The sequence below is a fragment of the Pelmatolapia mariae genome, linkage group LG6 (assembly GCF_036321145.2).
Source record: "Pelmatolapia mariae isolate MD_Pm_ZW linkage group LG6, Pm_UMD_F_2, whole genome shotgun sequence".
NCBI lineage: Eukaryota > Metazoa > Chordata > Actinopteri > Cichliformes > Cichlidae > Pelmatolapia > Pelmatolapia mariae.
In genome coordinates, this window is record NC_086232.1 from 44,398,631 (window position 1) to 44,413,129 (window position 14,499).

Consider the following 14,499-nt stretch of genomic DNA (forward strand, 5'->3'; position numbering starts at 1 on the left):
CATTACATCATTTAAGCTTTACTAAAGGTGAAGTGAATGAGGGCGTAAATAAATTAAAGGTTTTAAAAAAAAGATGTAAACCCTCATCATGAGATAAGAAGCTGAAGCATATGTGTGACGTCATGACCTCTCAGGTGTTATTCGTTATTTTTGTGTCTCCGTCACAAACGGAGAGAAGAGCTCGTGTTTGCTCCAATCCTGCGATGAATGAACGATAAATGCGATGCTATGTATCTGATGCTTTTATTTTGAAGGTGACCGCGGGAAGCGCGGGGTTTCACGGTTTCCGGCTTGATGCTTTCGGCGCTCCCGTTAGCACTCCGTTCTCGGGTCGCCGTTTTTCACGGTTTTAGGGCTGCTGGTGACCGGGGCCCGAGCAGGAGCGCCGGTGCGGGCGGGTGCGGACGGTCGCGGGTAGATGTGCGCAGTAATCTGCGGATCGGCGCAGACGGCGGAGGATTTGCTGTGATTTAAATCTGCGCCTGACGGACGGAGGCCGGGAGGAGCCGCTAACAGTGACCCGGTCCGGTCTGTCTGCTGCGGGTCGGAATTAAAACGCCCACAAACAGCTCGAAGTTGAATTTCCGGGAGTGTCTCTGAGGTCGGGCGTCAGGGTTTAGACCGCCGCCGTTTATTTACTTAAAATACATAAACTCACTGTTAAATTTTCATCAGCTTAATTTCGTCTTTATGACTTTGAAATTCTGTGATTTTGTCTCAGGTCGTCTGAATTTAGCAAACACTGATGTTATCTCAGCAGCACTCAGTTTATTCACAGTCGTTCAGGTTTCCATCATCATAAAATCTACCTGAGCCAGACTTCAGGTGAGCAGGTGTGTTCAGGTGTCGGTCAGAGGTTTCTGGCCCTGGCGCTGACTCCACTCGGGATTTTTACTGTGAAAAGCGCAGAAGAAGACCCTTACAACGTTCCTGCTGACACATTAGTGAGCGGTGCCAAAGCTGCCTCTGGAATCATGGGAAGTGTAGGCAAAGAGACTACAGGGATGGACGGCAGTTCCTGGCAGCGTTAGCGGCTCCAGCAGATGATACATTTCTCTCAGACGGTTTTTCTGTGGATGTTCGAGTTTGCGGGTTTGAGCAGACATGTCGGATAAAACGGCGCCGCGCTGCCAGCTGAGGCTGGAGTGGATCCACGGTTACCGGGGTCACCAGTGCCGAAACAACCTCTACTACACAGCTGGCAAAGAAGTGGTGTACTTCGTGGCCGGGGTGGGCGTGGTCTTCAACACCAGAGAGCACACACAGAAGTTCTACCTGGGACACAACGATGACATCATCAGGTGAGGAGGAACCCTGTGACGGTGCTGGTGAACTCTGACCCCATGCAGGCGGGTTTTAGGATTTAAAGGTTGGTCCATCAGCCGCTGGATTCAACGTCCAGAGAAGGTTCGATTAGAACCTCGGATTCAGAGGACCGGTGTGGTTCTCGTTCAGGTTGCAGAACAGCTCTTGGACTTCTTGAGCAGTTTGTCCAGTTGATTTGACCGCATTCTGCGGGGTGTCCTATCGGGGGCGCTTCAGGAGTGCGGGGTATCTGGGCCTGTTGGGCTTCACCTCACAATTCTGGTCTTATTTCTGTCAGAGATGACAGAATTTGTAAGCGGATACAGATGATGAAAGATTTTGGCTTCGATGGTCTCAGGACCTCGTTTCGGTTCTCCCTCACATGACCTCCTGCTCACAGAGGTCCTGGTCATCGGCTGGAGGAGGAGTTTAGGTTTCCCAGGGTATGTTCACAGTGAGGGGAGGGTGGAGCAGGAGGTCGACAGATGAATTGACAGTGAAGCGATCTGTTTACTGCTAGATCTACGTACTTGTGCTCACCTGTGACCACGAGCTCCCTCTGAAGGTGTCTCGGCTCAGACTCAGAGATGCTGTGAGGGTTCGGTGTTTCAGGTAGCGCTCAGAGTAGAGAGGAGTCTGACCTGGACCCTCCTGGGGAGCTGTGTCACCTGGAGGCCGCGGGGCAGATCCCTGGCATCTCGGCTGGTTTGGGAAGATCTCGGTGTACCCCTGGAGGAGCTGAAAGGGGTTTCTGAAGCTAGTCTGAGGATGGAAATTGGACGTAAATACTTAGAATGGCATTCTCTCAAACATCCAGCAGGGGGCGACTCCTCTGACCCGATTTATATAGACGTCTGTGAGAAAAGGAGCTGATATGTGAGCTCCGTGAGCACCTGAGTGACGGTTTCTGGTCTCAGGTTTTAGGCGTGACTGACGCAAACATGAAACTTATTTTGTGAATTTTGCTCATTCTTGGTGAATAACGGAGGATTCTGTGGGTCTGCTCGTGGGCTGACAGATGTTTGATGGTCTGCGCAGTCGGGTTCAGGATTAAAATAAAGATTAGAGTTAGTTTACAAAAGAGAATCTGCCACAGTCCACGGCAAAGCTGCAGGTAGTGCCATCGTGTGAGTGTGGAAACTTTAATAGCTGCGATCTCCAGAGTCCAGGAGAAAACTGTTGTGTCAGCTGTTGTGTTTACGTGCCCTGCAGCACTTTGTCAGTGTTCGCTGGATCTGAGGCGACACGTCAAACCCGTGTGCTTAAATTCGTCCCGACTTCCTCCTGCTCAGCATTTTGTTTCAGCTTTAACGCAGTTCAGAACTTCCTTTGGAATTTGCCTGTGTTTAGGTTTCCTTCAGTGTTTGTGATGCTCTGCAGACAGGGGGCGCTCACGCCCAGTTCAGCTGTTTTAATGGGACTCTCTGATTGGAGGACCTTTAAAAACAGAAAGCCACTGCATGTCTGTAACCATCACAAAAACCAGCACTGAGTGCTTACTTCCACCAGCCCGGAGGCGTGTTGGTGAACATGCGTGTGTGCTGTTGTGTGTCCGCCCCCCTTCACAGATGGCCGTGGCTGTGGCCGGGTGGCCGCTGAACGATTAAAAGCTTCATCAGCAGCTGCGAGGTCAGCCCTGATGATGAGGTCACAGTGTGGAGACAGGAAGTCGAGCTCAGCCGTCAGTCGCTGTGATGGACATCGGTGTCAGAACTGCTGACTTCTTCTTCTTCCTTTCTCAGTCTGGCCATGCATCCTGATAAGATCCAGGTGGCGACAGGTCAGGTGGGGAAGGACCCGTACATCTGTATCTGGGACACGTACGCCATGCAGACCGTCTCCATCCTGCGGGACGTCCACACCCACGGAGTGGCCTGTCTCGCCTTCGATGCTGATGGACAGGTAACGATGTCACCGACACTCTAACCACCCGTCTCAGATTAAAGTTTTAGCAATTAAAAAAATGAAATCTTTGATTTTGAATTGAAACTTTATCAGCAGCAGAAGTTTTACAGCAGCTTTGTATGAATCACGCTTCAGAATAATCCTCCTGTGTCTGACACCAGCTGCTTTAGCTCCTCCTGCTGTCAGATAACTTTCCTCTCATTGGCTGCACCTCATCAACAGAAACAAGCAAGTGGGCGGGGCTTTTGGCGCCTCTCTGTGACATCATACTGACCCAGTGTTCAGAGATTACTGCAAACACTGAGCTCGCTTAATGTTTAGTGTGAACACGCGCGGCCAGAGCAGGAGATGTGACAGGAAGTGAGGCGAAGGCGAGTGGGTCACCTTTACGTTTCATCGTAAAGGTATCGTCCAATCACGTTCCTTCCTTGTTTCTGTTGCCATAGCGACTGGCCTCGGTCGGCCTGGACGCCAAGAACACGGTGTGCGTCTGGGACTGGAGGAGAGGACGCGTCCTCGCCACGGCCACCGGACACTCGGACAGAGTACGTGCCGCCGCACACGCGTTTACCTGCAGGCGTACCTGAGGAGTAACGCTGCTCTCGCTTTTCCCACAGATCTTCGACGTATGCTGGGATCCGTTCCAGGCCGGCCGGCTGGTCAGCTGCGGAGTCAAGCACATCAAGGTGGGGCAGCACCTGGGTGGTCACGTGACGGAGGGGTTCACAGGCAGCCGTGGGATCAGCCGTACATCATCCCGCCTGCAGTGGACGATGTGCGGCTGAAAAGTACAGGAGACGTTTAAACCCGGTGATGATTTTGACCTCACACCTCTGTCACGTACAGAGCTGTGCAAAACTCCTGAGCTGCTCCTCACTCTGTGACTCTGCTTCACTTCAGCAGCATCAGGTTCAGATGTTGACTCACAGCTGGGGAGAGAGAAGAAGACAGGATAAAGACATGCTGTGGAAGAGACAGAGATTAATAACAGGTGTGATTCAGTGCAGAGAGGTCTGTTAACACATAGTGAGTGAAGAAGAAACACCCAGTGCATCATGGGAATCCCCAGCAGCCTACACCTACTGCAGCATAACTAAGGGAGGATTCAGCTTGTTAGAGTTGTAAAAACTGATTCTTATTTTCCTGCAACATATAAAGAAGTGTGGGGGGCTCAAGACTTTTGCACAGTCCTGTGTGGGGTTGAAATGTTCCTGCTACTGCTCGCCATCGCTAACCTACTCAGCACGCCAGCGTGGCTGGCACCACTTCCTGTGCTAATCTGCACCCTCTCTGTTTCCTGCGTGCGTAGTTTTGGACTCTGTGCGGGAACGCTCTGACTCCGAAGCGAGGGATTTTTGGGAAAACTGGCGACCTGCAGACTATCCTGTGCGTCTCTGCGGCCAAAGACGAGCTCACGTACTCCGGCGCTCTGAACGGGGACGTTTACGTGTGGCGAGGAATCACGCTGATGAGGACCGTACAGGCTGCACACGGGGTACACACACACACACACACACACACACACAAACCTGTTCAGCTATCTTAGTGAGGACCTTCATTGACATAATGGTTTCCCTAGCCCCTTACCCTAACCATAACCATTAAAAATGAATCCCTAACCCTAACCCTTACCCTAAACCTAACCATAACCTAATTGTAACCCTGACACTAAAACCACATTTTGAGCCTCAAAAAGGCCTTCAAACTTGTGAGGACCGGTGAGTGTGTCCACAAGTGACTGTTGGTTCTCACAAGTATAGTAGAATGCAGATTTCGGTCCTCACAAAGATAGCTAGACAGGAACACACACACACACAGCTTGTTAAACAGGTGGAGCTCGAGAGCAGCATCCACCCTGATGGAAAAGCTTTCAGCAGAAAACATGAACAGATTTCTCCTCCAGGCAACGTGAGGGTAAAACACGCTGACCTAACCCAAGCAGGTGATTAACCCACAGCTGCACCTGTGCTGGGAGGGGGCTGATGGGAAATGTGTTGTTCTTCTGCAGGCGGGGATCTTCAGCATGCACGCCTGTGAGGAAGGATTTGCCACCGGAGGGCGAGACGGCTGCATCAGACTGTGGGATGTGGACTTCAAACCCATCACCAAGATCGACCTGAGGGAGGCGGAGCAGGGCTACAAAGGTCTGATCTGGTCCCCTCTGTCACACTGGGGTCACTCAGGGGTCACTCAGGGGTCACTCAGGGTCACCTCTGCTTTGGTTTTGTATTTGATCAACCACAGCGGCAAAAAAGTCGTCAGCGCTTCACAGAAAGTGAATCCACAGCAGGCTGAGTCTTACCTGCTGCTCACCTGGCTCCGGCAGAGACGCCGGATTCCCAAATCACACACGTGATCACATTTATTAATAATAATAATAATAGTACATGTTATTTAAAAGCGCCTTTCAAAACAGCCGAGGACAGCAAATAAAAACAGGAAATAAACACAATAATAAGCGTAGCAGATAAAAAGATTAAGATCTCGGATGATTTATGGAGTAGGCAATTTTAAATAGGTGGGTTTTGAGGTTGGACTTGAAAAAAGGGAAATGAAGTGATGTCAGGGGGGTAGGGAAGTCCAGGGTCGAGGGGCAGAGCGACTAAAAGACCCCCCCCCCAAACAAGACGAGAGGAAGGAACGGAAAGGGAAGAGGAGGATCTGAGGCACCGTGAGGGGACGGCGATCTGAACCAAGTCAGTGAGGTGTGGTGGGGAGAGAGGATGAGTAGCCTTAAATGTATGCAGGAGGATTTTCAAATGAATGGGAGGTTTGACCGGAGCCAGTGGAGCTGCTTCAGGATCGGCGTGCTGTGATGGTAGAGGGAGTCAGTTACAGCAGTCGATCTGAGACGTAACCATGTGTCCAGCTTCTGTTTGTTAAATGTGAGTTCTGTGATTGGTGGCGCCCATCCCAGAGTTTCCTGTTTCCTGTCTCAGGTCTGTCGATCCGCAGCGTGTGCTGGAAGGCCGACCGGATCCTGGCCGGGACTCAGGACAGTGAAATCTTCGAGGTGATGGTCCGAGACCGGGACAAACCAGTTCTACTGATGCAGGGTCACAGCGAGGGCGAGCTGTGGGCGCTGGACGTGCACCCCAAACAGCCCGTCGCCGTCACCGGGAGCGATGACCGCTCCGTGAGGTCGGTCCAACGTGCCGCTGCACCGCAGACTGCTCACGCCCTCCCGCTCACCTGATGTTCTCCTAACCTGTTGCTCACCTGTGTCTCAGGCTCTGGAGTCTTCCTGACCACACTCTGCTGGCTCGCTGCAACATGGAGGAGTCCGTTCGAAGTGTTTCTTTCAACAATGACGGTTCTCAGCTCGCTCTGGGCATGAAGGATGGCTCGTTTACGGTGCTGCGTGTCAGGTGACCTCTCTTACCTGTCGATAAGATCGTGTACAGGTGTGTTATCGCCTCAAGTTAAACAGGAGCTTAAAGCAGAGCAGCGAGCTCAGGGAAGCTGACGTCTGCGTTAATGCTGACGTGGAAAACTGTTGGCGGCCTCGCGCTTCCTAAATCTCTATGGTAACGGTAACAGGTAATGGACCCCACTGATCACAATCAGGTCCTGGTCTCTTTGTGATAAACACCACTTCCTGCTATGTGACAGCGGTCTTTAAGCAGGTTAAACATAATTGGCGTGTGTTGCTGTGGTTCTTAGAAATGGGCGGGGTTAAAAGGCTACGATGGTGGTTTACCATCTGTGCCTGGTTAGTGAGGCGGGCTAATGCGTGTGTTTGTGCAGGGACATGACGGAGGTCGTGCACATCAAGGACAGGAAGGAAGTGATCCATGAGCTGAAGTTTTCTCCGGATGGTTCTTTCCTGGCGGTCGGGTCCAATGACGGGATGGTGGACGTGTATGCCGTCGCACAGCGGTACAAGAAGGTAGGCGAGTGCAGCCGCTCCGCCTCCTTCATCACCCACCTGGACTGGTCGGTCGACAGCCGCTTCCTGCAGACCAATGACGGCGCCGGGGAGCGGCTCTTCTACAGGATGCCAGGTACACACGAACACCTGAGACTTGGTTTTGGCCTTAAGCCTCATAACGTCCTCCCGGTTTCCACACAGCTGTGGCCCTCTGGGCTCAAAAATGACCCCGTCTGCTTTGACTGTTTATAAAGCAATAAGTATAAAATATCATCCATCTCTGTGTTTCAAGGTTTTATTCAACTTTATTCCAACTCATTACCTGACATTTTTCTATATTTTGGCATGGTAGGAACACCAGGGCATGGGTCTGAGTGAAGGCAAACTTTCATGTCCATATTTGACACAAGTGCAGGAGGAAGCTCAGGTTTATTCCTCTGCACTGGTCCCATCATGGACAGCTTTCTTTTCTGCAGTTGCAGGTCAAGGGTCATATACAGTAAACAAGTTGTTACAGGTGATTGTTTTCTTTTGGAAACCTGCAATGTTAGGGACAACTCGCGTGTCCTGACTGCAGGCCAGACCGTTTGCCATCGTGCACTAGCATGTTCCATGTACAGCTGGACCTGCATCTCATACTGCCCATGTTTTTATCTCAAAGTTTACTTGGGATGTTCTGTTGGAATAGACAGAGTCCTCTGAAGGGGACTAGGCACTCATACACAGTCACATCAGTACCTGGATCTCACATCACAGCAGGAGGAACACCCACTTGTTCCATACACCTCATGGGAGCACGTTTGTGTCATGAACGACGATCATCTATTGTGTCTTTATCAAGAAATTATATCCTTTTTATGCTTCTCTGATTAATCTTGTGTCACCTTTAAAACTTCTCTACCAGACTCAGGATGTCATAAACTGGCCGTAGCGACTCTACTGGATGCGCGGCAGTAAGAATCAACACACCCACATATGCCTACAGCTGCATTTGATCCATTTTTCTTCCTCTCTCGTTGTCCCTCCTTGTTTGTCATTGAGTTGGCTGTAGAGCAGGTCATCTGCTAATTGGATGGTTGTTGGTTCAATCTCTGTGTGCTCTAGTCTGGAGTTCTTACCAAGGTGTCCTTGGGCAAGTTACTGAACCCCAACTTGGTCTCTGATGCATTCATTGGCATGTGAACGTTAAAAAGCAGAATACAAGCAGAATACACTGTGTGTAATGCTTTCAGTACTCGAGTAGAAAAGTAACTGAAGGAGTATGGGACCTGGCATCTGTGCTTGGACTGTGGTAGACTGTCTTTCTCTGTGGCACATGAGAGAGTCATGCATCGTCTGTCACTGGGAAGGATAGAAGACCAGATCAATGTTTCCTCACATTACTGCAAATATTCCTCTGTCTCAGCTGACTCCTCTTTCCTGCTTGATTCTTTGTCTTCATCATAATTGAAATGGATGATGTGTAGTCCTCTGACACATCTTCTATTTCAGTTTCACATTCTGAAAACTCAAGAAACTTCCAGAAGCCCAGTCACTTTCTTTCCAAGCTCCTCAGACAACCATGTCCTGGATGCCTGAGAACCTACTTGAACATAGTTCAGATTCTTCATCACTTTTCTTCACTTCATAGTCTTCTTCCACTTCTGCGGGTGGGTGATGTGCTTTTTCAGAGAAAGGGTAGCATGTGCTCTAAATATTGACAATATTTTCTATATCTTCTAACCCTGGATCTTCCTGAACATTGATTCTTCCTCCTCATTATTACTGCGCATTGCTTTGCACAACAGGGTAAAAAAAATATGCTCACAAGCCTCCAGTGCAGTGGAGGCCTGTGAGCATATTTTCTGTGTATGTATTATTGTAGGGTCTACCTTACAGTATGAAGCACCTTGATGCGACTGTTGTTGTATAAATACAATTGAATTGAATATAGAGCACCTGCCTCCTCATTGTGCTGCCTGTTGTTGTTGTTATGACCTTTGCTTGACCCCACACATCAATGATCAAAGATGTTTGAAAGCAGTATGATGTGTAACTGTGACCCTTTGCAACACTTTGTACTTTGGGGATATTTTTGTCCCCGAGGACCACAGGTGTTATAAAATCCAATAAAAACCACATAAATAACTCAAATTATTTAAAACTCATTCCAGTCATGCACAGCACAGTACTGAACAACTCCTGTTATTTTCAGACCATTTGATGAATAAAAAACACATTTTTGATAGCAAAATTTCTTTAGAGGACAAAAATGTCCCAAGGACAACACAAGGGTTAATTGGAGCTCACCTGTCCTTACCTGGGACCACCTGTGGGACTTGATGGTGCAGATTTGTGGGTCTTACCTGCCTCCTTTCCCTGTCCTGCAGCGGGAAAGCTGGTTCCTAAAGAGGAGGCGAAGGGGATTCACTGGATGACGTGGACCGGCGTTGTTGGGCCGGAGGTGAACGGCATCTGGGTCAAATACTCCAACCTCACCAACGTAAACTCCGTGGACGCCAACTACAGCAGCGCCGTGCTGGTGGCTGGCGATGACCTTGGCCTCGTCAAGCTCTTCAGGTTCCCCTGCCTGAAGAAAGGTGAGCGATGCACGCCGATAACATTTTTACTGAGGACCCACAGAGTCCGGCTGAGCGGTGGACCTCTGAGGTCGTCCTAATTCTGAGCCATTAGACCCGGAGTGACAAGCGTGGGACAGAATAGATTTGATAAGGATGTTTCTGGAGTCGTGTACGTTCTTATTCTTGTGTTTCTAACATCACACAGGGGCCAAGTTTAAGAAGTACATTGGTCACTCTGCCCATGTGACCAACGTTCGCTGGTCCAGCGATCTGCAGTGGGTCATCAGCACCGGTGGTGCCGACCACGCCGTCTTCCAGTGGAGGTTCCTGCCCGAAGGTGTGATGAACGGTGTTCTGGAGCCCCTCCTACAAGGTGACGCAGAGCTTATGATGGCGCTGAGCTCCCAGAAACTTTTCAGCGGTTAAACTAAATCAACAAACTGAGCTTGACTCGTTTATCATCCTAAAGTCTTTGCAGGTCGGTGCGCTCACACCGAACACCACAGAAGCCACCAGAGCTTCAGGTTTAAGGTCAATGGAGGAGTGCGATGAAGCGCGACTGGGGTCCCGCGAAACTTCAGAAGTAGATTGGCGTCGCGAAAACGCTTTTCTGCCTGATTCGCGTGAACAATTAGCGCCACTGATGCGATGGAAAATACCCGCTGCAGTTTGTGTGGTGCATTTTGTGCATTCGCACTTATCGCGTCTACCGCTCGAGTTGGAAAAATCTGAACTCCAGCTTCAAGTCGCGTCGCAACAACCAATCAGGAGCCTGGTGACGTGATGCTCTGACCTTAGTTCAAAGGGGCGGGTCCAGCCAAAGCCAATCATTCTTCATTCAATATGGAGGAAAGGCTCATCAACGCCGTAGCAAACCGCCCGGAGCTGTACGACACCAGCTGCTTGTTTACAATGAGTTCATGTAGGCAGTTAATTTATGCATGTTGTCATATATGTATATATGTTATTGTTTATTAATAAACAGCACACAGTGGTCCTGCTGTTCGTCCGTCACTGCCTCGCTTTTTCGCAGATTTTTTTACTGCACAGTACAGCATTGCATTCTGCAGCCTGATTGACAAATCTCCTCCGTGTCGTGTCTCCTGCGCTTGCCAAATTTATCATGTTTGGTTTTGATAACCATCACGTCCAATCACGCCGCTGCTCTGCTCTCCACAGTAAATAGAGAAGGGAGACTCTCTCTTCAAACGCTAGATCGACAGCTGCCATCTTGCAAACATACCATCTGGCACTACCTCCTCCCACATTTCCGCTTCACACGCGTGAAAATTGCGTATTTTAAAGCGCGACCAGTGTGCTTTGGACACGCTTCAAGGTCCGAATGTGCACGCGACCAGCCAGGGGCGTGTGGCGCTTTTTGGTCGCTTCTATCTCGTTCGGTGTGAACGCACCGTAAGAATCAGGTCTCCAAATCCAGTCTCCTCCTGCGGCTGCAAATTATTCATAATGATCCAAATCACTGTTTTTGTCCCGCCTCGCGCCTTCTCCATTTGAAAACTCGAGCTAACTTATTGCCACACATGACAAAAGTACAGAATGTCCTGTAAAAGACTGAAGAAGAAACACCCAGTGCATCATGGGAATCCCCGGCAGCCTACGTCTATTGCAGCATAACTAAGGGAGGATTCAGGGTCACCTGGTCCAGCCCTAACTATATGCTTTAGCAAAAAGGAAAGTTTGAAGCCTAATCTTAAAAGTAGAGATAGTGTCTGTCTCCTGAATCCAAACTGGAAGCTGGTTCCACAGAAGAGGGGCCTGAAAACTGAAGGCTCTGCCTCCCATTCTACTTTTAAATACTCTAGGAACAACAAGTAAGCCTGCAGTGTGAGAGCGAAGTGCTCTAATAGGGTGATATGGTACTACAAGGTCATTAAGATAAGATGGGGCCTGATTATTTAAGACCTTGTATGTGAGGAGCAGGATTTTGAATTCTGGATTTAACAGGAAGCCAATGAAGGGAAGCCAGTACAGGAGAAATCTGCTCTCTCTTTCTAGTCCCTGTCAGGACTCTTGCTGCAGCATTTTGGATTAACTGAAGGCTTTTCAGCGAGTTTTTAGGACTTCCTGATAATAATGAATTACAGTCGTCCAGCCTGGAAGTAATAAATGCATGAACTAGTTTTTCAGCGTCACCTCTGTTTATCGCTGAGTCATATTTTTCACCCGTGCCGTGTCTTCAGAGGGTTACGCCGACTCCAACAGCGGCGAGTCGGACTCAGACGTGTCAGATGTGCCGGAGCTCGACTCGGACATCGAACAGGAAGCTCAGACCAGCTACGAACGTCAGGTGACTGGGAAACAAACGCTCCCGCCTGCAGTCATAAAGCCGTCTGACTCACCTGTCTCTGTCTGCAGGTGTATAAGGAGGACCTGCCACAACTCAAGAAGAAGCTGATTGGTTCCCTGAAGCGGCAGAAAGCTCCAGAGGAGGGGCTTCGTCTGCAGTTTGTTCACGGGTAAACTGGTCTCGTGACTCTGATCCAGGAGTATCCCTGACAGCTGCCGCTTGTTATCCCGAAGTCACTCTGAACGATCGCCAGCACCAAATAAACAAACCTCCGTTTGTGCTGCTTCCTGTTTGCTGCAGGTACCGGGGCTTCGACTGCCGTAACAACCTGTTCTACAGTCAGGCGGGGGAGGTGGTGTACCACGTGGCCGCCGTCGCCGTCGTCTACAACCGGCTGCAGCACAGCCAGAGGTTTTACCTCGGGCACGACGATGACATCCTCAGCCTCGCCGTCCACCCGCTCAAAGACTACGTGGCCTCGGCACAGGTATGCACAGCCGATCGCAGCACGTCGCGTTTCCGAGACCGAGACGGTTTCTGATTGGCTGTTCCTGCGTACAGGTGGGCAGAGACCCGGCCATACATGTGTGGGACATCCAGACCTTGAAGTGTCTGTCGCTGCTCAAAGGACACCACAGCAGGGGAGTGTGTGCTCTGGAGTTCACAGGTAAGCTGAGTGCACGCTGTGCCATTGGGCATCAACGTTTCTATCCCTGAGCCCTCACCTGTCATCCCGAACTCAGTGGGTTAGCTCAGGCAGCAAAATCTGTTGTTCCCAATCCTTCCTTCACGCTGTTCTCTGACGTAACTCCTCTCTTTGTGCCTCTCAGCTGATGGGAAGAGTTTGATCTCAGTGGGAATCGATGAATTTCACTCCATCATCATCTGGGACTGGAAGAAAGGAGAGAGACTAGCCAAGGCCAGGTAAACACACCTGGATTAAGTCAGCTAGTCCTGCCGTAAGATGGTCGTGCTTCTGTAAGCTCCCAGTTTGTCGCAGTGGTTCCTGTGCAGAGGGAAATGTTTGCGTCTCGTTTCACGTGCTCGTGTGTCTGCAGGGGTCACAAAGACAAGATCTTCGTGGTGAAGAGCAATCCTTTCAGGATGGACAAGCTGGTGACTGTGGGCATGAAACACATCAAGTTCTGGCAACATTCAGGTAGGCGTGGTTTCCTCTTTACCTGGAACTCACCTGACACGCATTCACATTTTAGCTCAGCGAGGTAGGAGGGGTCACATGGGGCTGTTCCACATGTGGTGGTTTTATTCACGCTCTGATAAAACGTGAACTTTAAAATGTTTTTTTTTTTTAATGGATGCTCGTAAACATCCGTTCCCGTCCCACAGGCGGCGGTCTGACCTTCAAACGCGGGATTTTCGGGAACCTGGGGAAACAGGAGACGATGATGTCGGCGTGTTACGGTCGATCCGAGGACCTCGTTTTCTCCGGCGCCACGAACGGAGACGTTTACATCTGGAGAGACACGATGCTTATCAAGACCATCAAAGCCCACGACGGCCCCGTGTTCGCCATGTGCTCCCTGGACAAGGTGACGCTTCATCCTTCGTTATCTAAAGTGGAGGAGGGTGGAGTCTGTAGCAGGGTGGAGTAATGCGAGCAGCACAAAAACGATCTTTTACATGATGATTGAAGATGATTGTCAAGAAGTGGCTGCAGGCAGGAGAGGACGCAAAGGCAGGACGCAACTCAAACCACAGTTTTATGGTGCAGGAGACACACAACTAAACTAAACACACAGGAGGCAACTCAGCTGAAGGTGATCTAAGAAACATGACGCACGTCAGACAGGAGACTATCAAAGTAAAACAGGAAGCACTCGCACCACATGGCACGGGAGCTGACAGGGGAGAACGCTCAGGGAAACGAGATGGATCACGAGATAACGAGGGGGAGGGGGGCAGTTAAGGGGGTCGAGACACAGAGAGAGAGCGAGAGGGGCGACATGACGGGCTGGGGAGGAGAAACGTGAGGAGGAGGACGAGGGAACAGGAAAGGGGAAGAAGACACAGACACACAGTCTGTGGACGAGAACCCAAACGAATGAACCGAGAACATGAATACAAAGTATAAAACACTAGAACTCAAAAACACGGGGCCAGAGTGACCCGGAAGCATGACAGCCATCCTTTCAGAATAAAATCATAACCACAGACTTGTTTGGATTTCTGCTTCCTGTGTCCAGGGTTTCGTGACGGGGGGGAAGGACGGCATCGTGGAGCTTTGGGACGACATGTTTGAGAGATGTTTGAAAACGTACGCCATCAAGCGGGCCGCCCTGGCTCCGTCCTCTAAAGGTAGGGGACGCCAGCATCGGGGTGTTTTTGAATGGCGAGAGCGCCTGAAGGTGATCGGTCTTGTTTTCTGAGCAGGGCTGCTGCTGGAGGACAACCCGTCCATCAGAGCCATCACGCTGGGCCACGGTCACATCCTGCTGGGAACCAAGAACGGAGAGATCCTGGAGATCGACAAGAGCGGCCCCGTGACGCTGCTGGTGCAGGTAAGTTAACTTTACCAATGTGTCACGGGC

The 14,499-nt window shown here is 50.3% G+C and overlaps 1 protein-coding gene across 3 annotated transcripts in view; it reads left to right on the forward strand.

Annotated features, from left to right (window-relative positions):
• Positions 1 to 267: 267 nt before the first annotated feature.
• Positions 268 to 14,499, forward strand: part of LOC134629639 (echinoderm microtubule-associated protein-like 6) — a 25,399-nt gene continuing 11,167 nt past the window's right edge. For all 3 annotated transcript variants that reach the window (XM_063477152.2, XM_063477153.1, XM_063477154.1), the window contains exons 1-20: positions 268 to 1,301; positions 3,048 to 3,207; positions 3,657 to 3,755; positions 3,828 to 3,896; positions 4,520 to 4,705; positions 5,219 to 5,354; positions 6,150 to 6,351; positions 6,441 to 6,578; positions 6,958 to 7,214; positions 9,451 to 9,660; positions 9,848 to 10,015; positions 11,844 to 11,950; positions 12,019 to 12,119; positions 12,251 to 12,437; positions 12,512 to 12,617; positions 12,781 to 12,874; positions 13,009 to 13,109; positions 13,298 to 13,500; positions 14,155 to 14,266; positions 14,342 to 14,469. In XM_063477152.2, the coding sequence (XP_063333222.1) occupies positions 1,105 to 1,301; positions 3,048 to 3,207; positions 3,657 to 3,755; positions 3,828 to 3,896; positions 4,520 to 4,705; positions 5,219 to 5,354; positions 6,150 to 6,351; positions 6,441 to 6,578; positions 6,958 to 7,214; positions 9,451 to 9,660; positions 9,848 to 10,015; positions 11,844 to 11,950; positions 12,019 to 12,119; positions 12,251 to 12,437; positions 12,512 to 12,617; positions 12,781 to 12,874; positions 13,009 to 13,109; positions 13,298 to 13,500; positions 14,155 to 14,266; positions 14,342 to 14,469 (2,961 nt within the window). In that variant the 5' untranslated portion in view covers positions 268 to 1,104. The remainder of the gene's footprint in view (positions 1,302 to 3,047; positions 3,208 to 3,656; positions 3,756 to 3,827; positions 3,897 to 4,519; positions 4,706 to 5,218; positions 5,355 to 6,149; positions 6,352 to 6,440; positions 6,579 to 6,957; positions 7,215 to 9,450; positions 9,661 to 9,847; positions 10,016 to 11,843; positions 11,951 to 12,018; positions 12,120 to 12,250; positions 12,438 to 12,511; positions 12,618 to 12,780; positions 12,875 to 13,008; positions 13,110 to 13,297; positions 13,501 to 14,154; positions 14,267 to 14,341; positions 14,470 to 14,499) is intronic.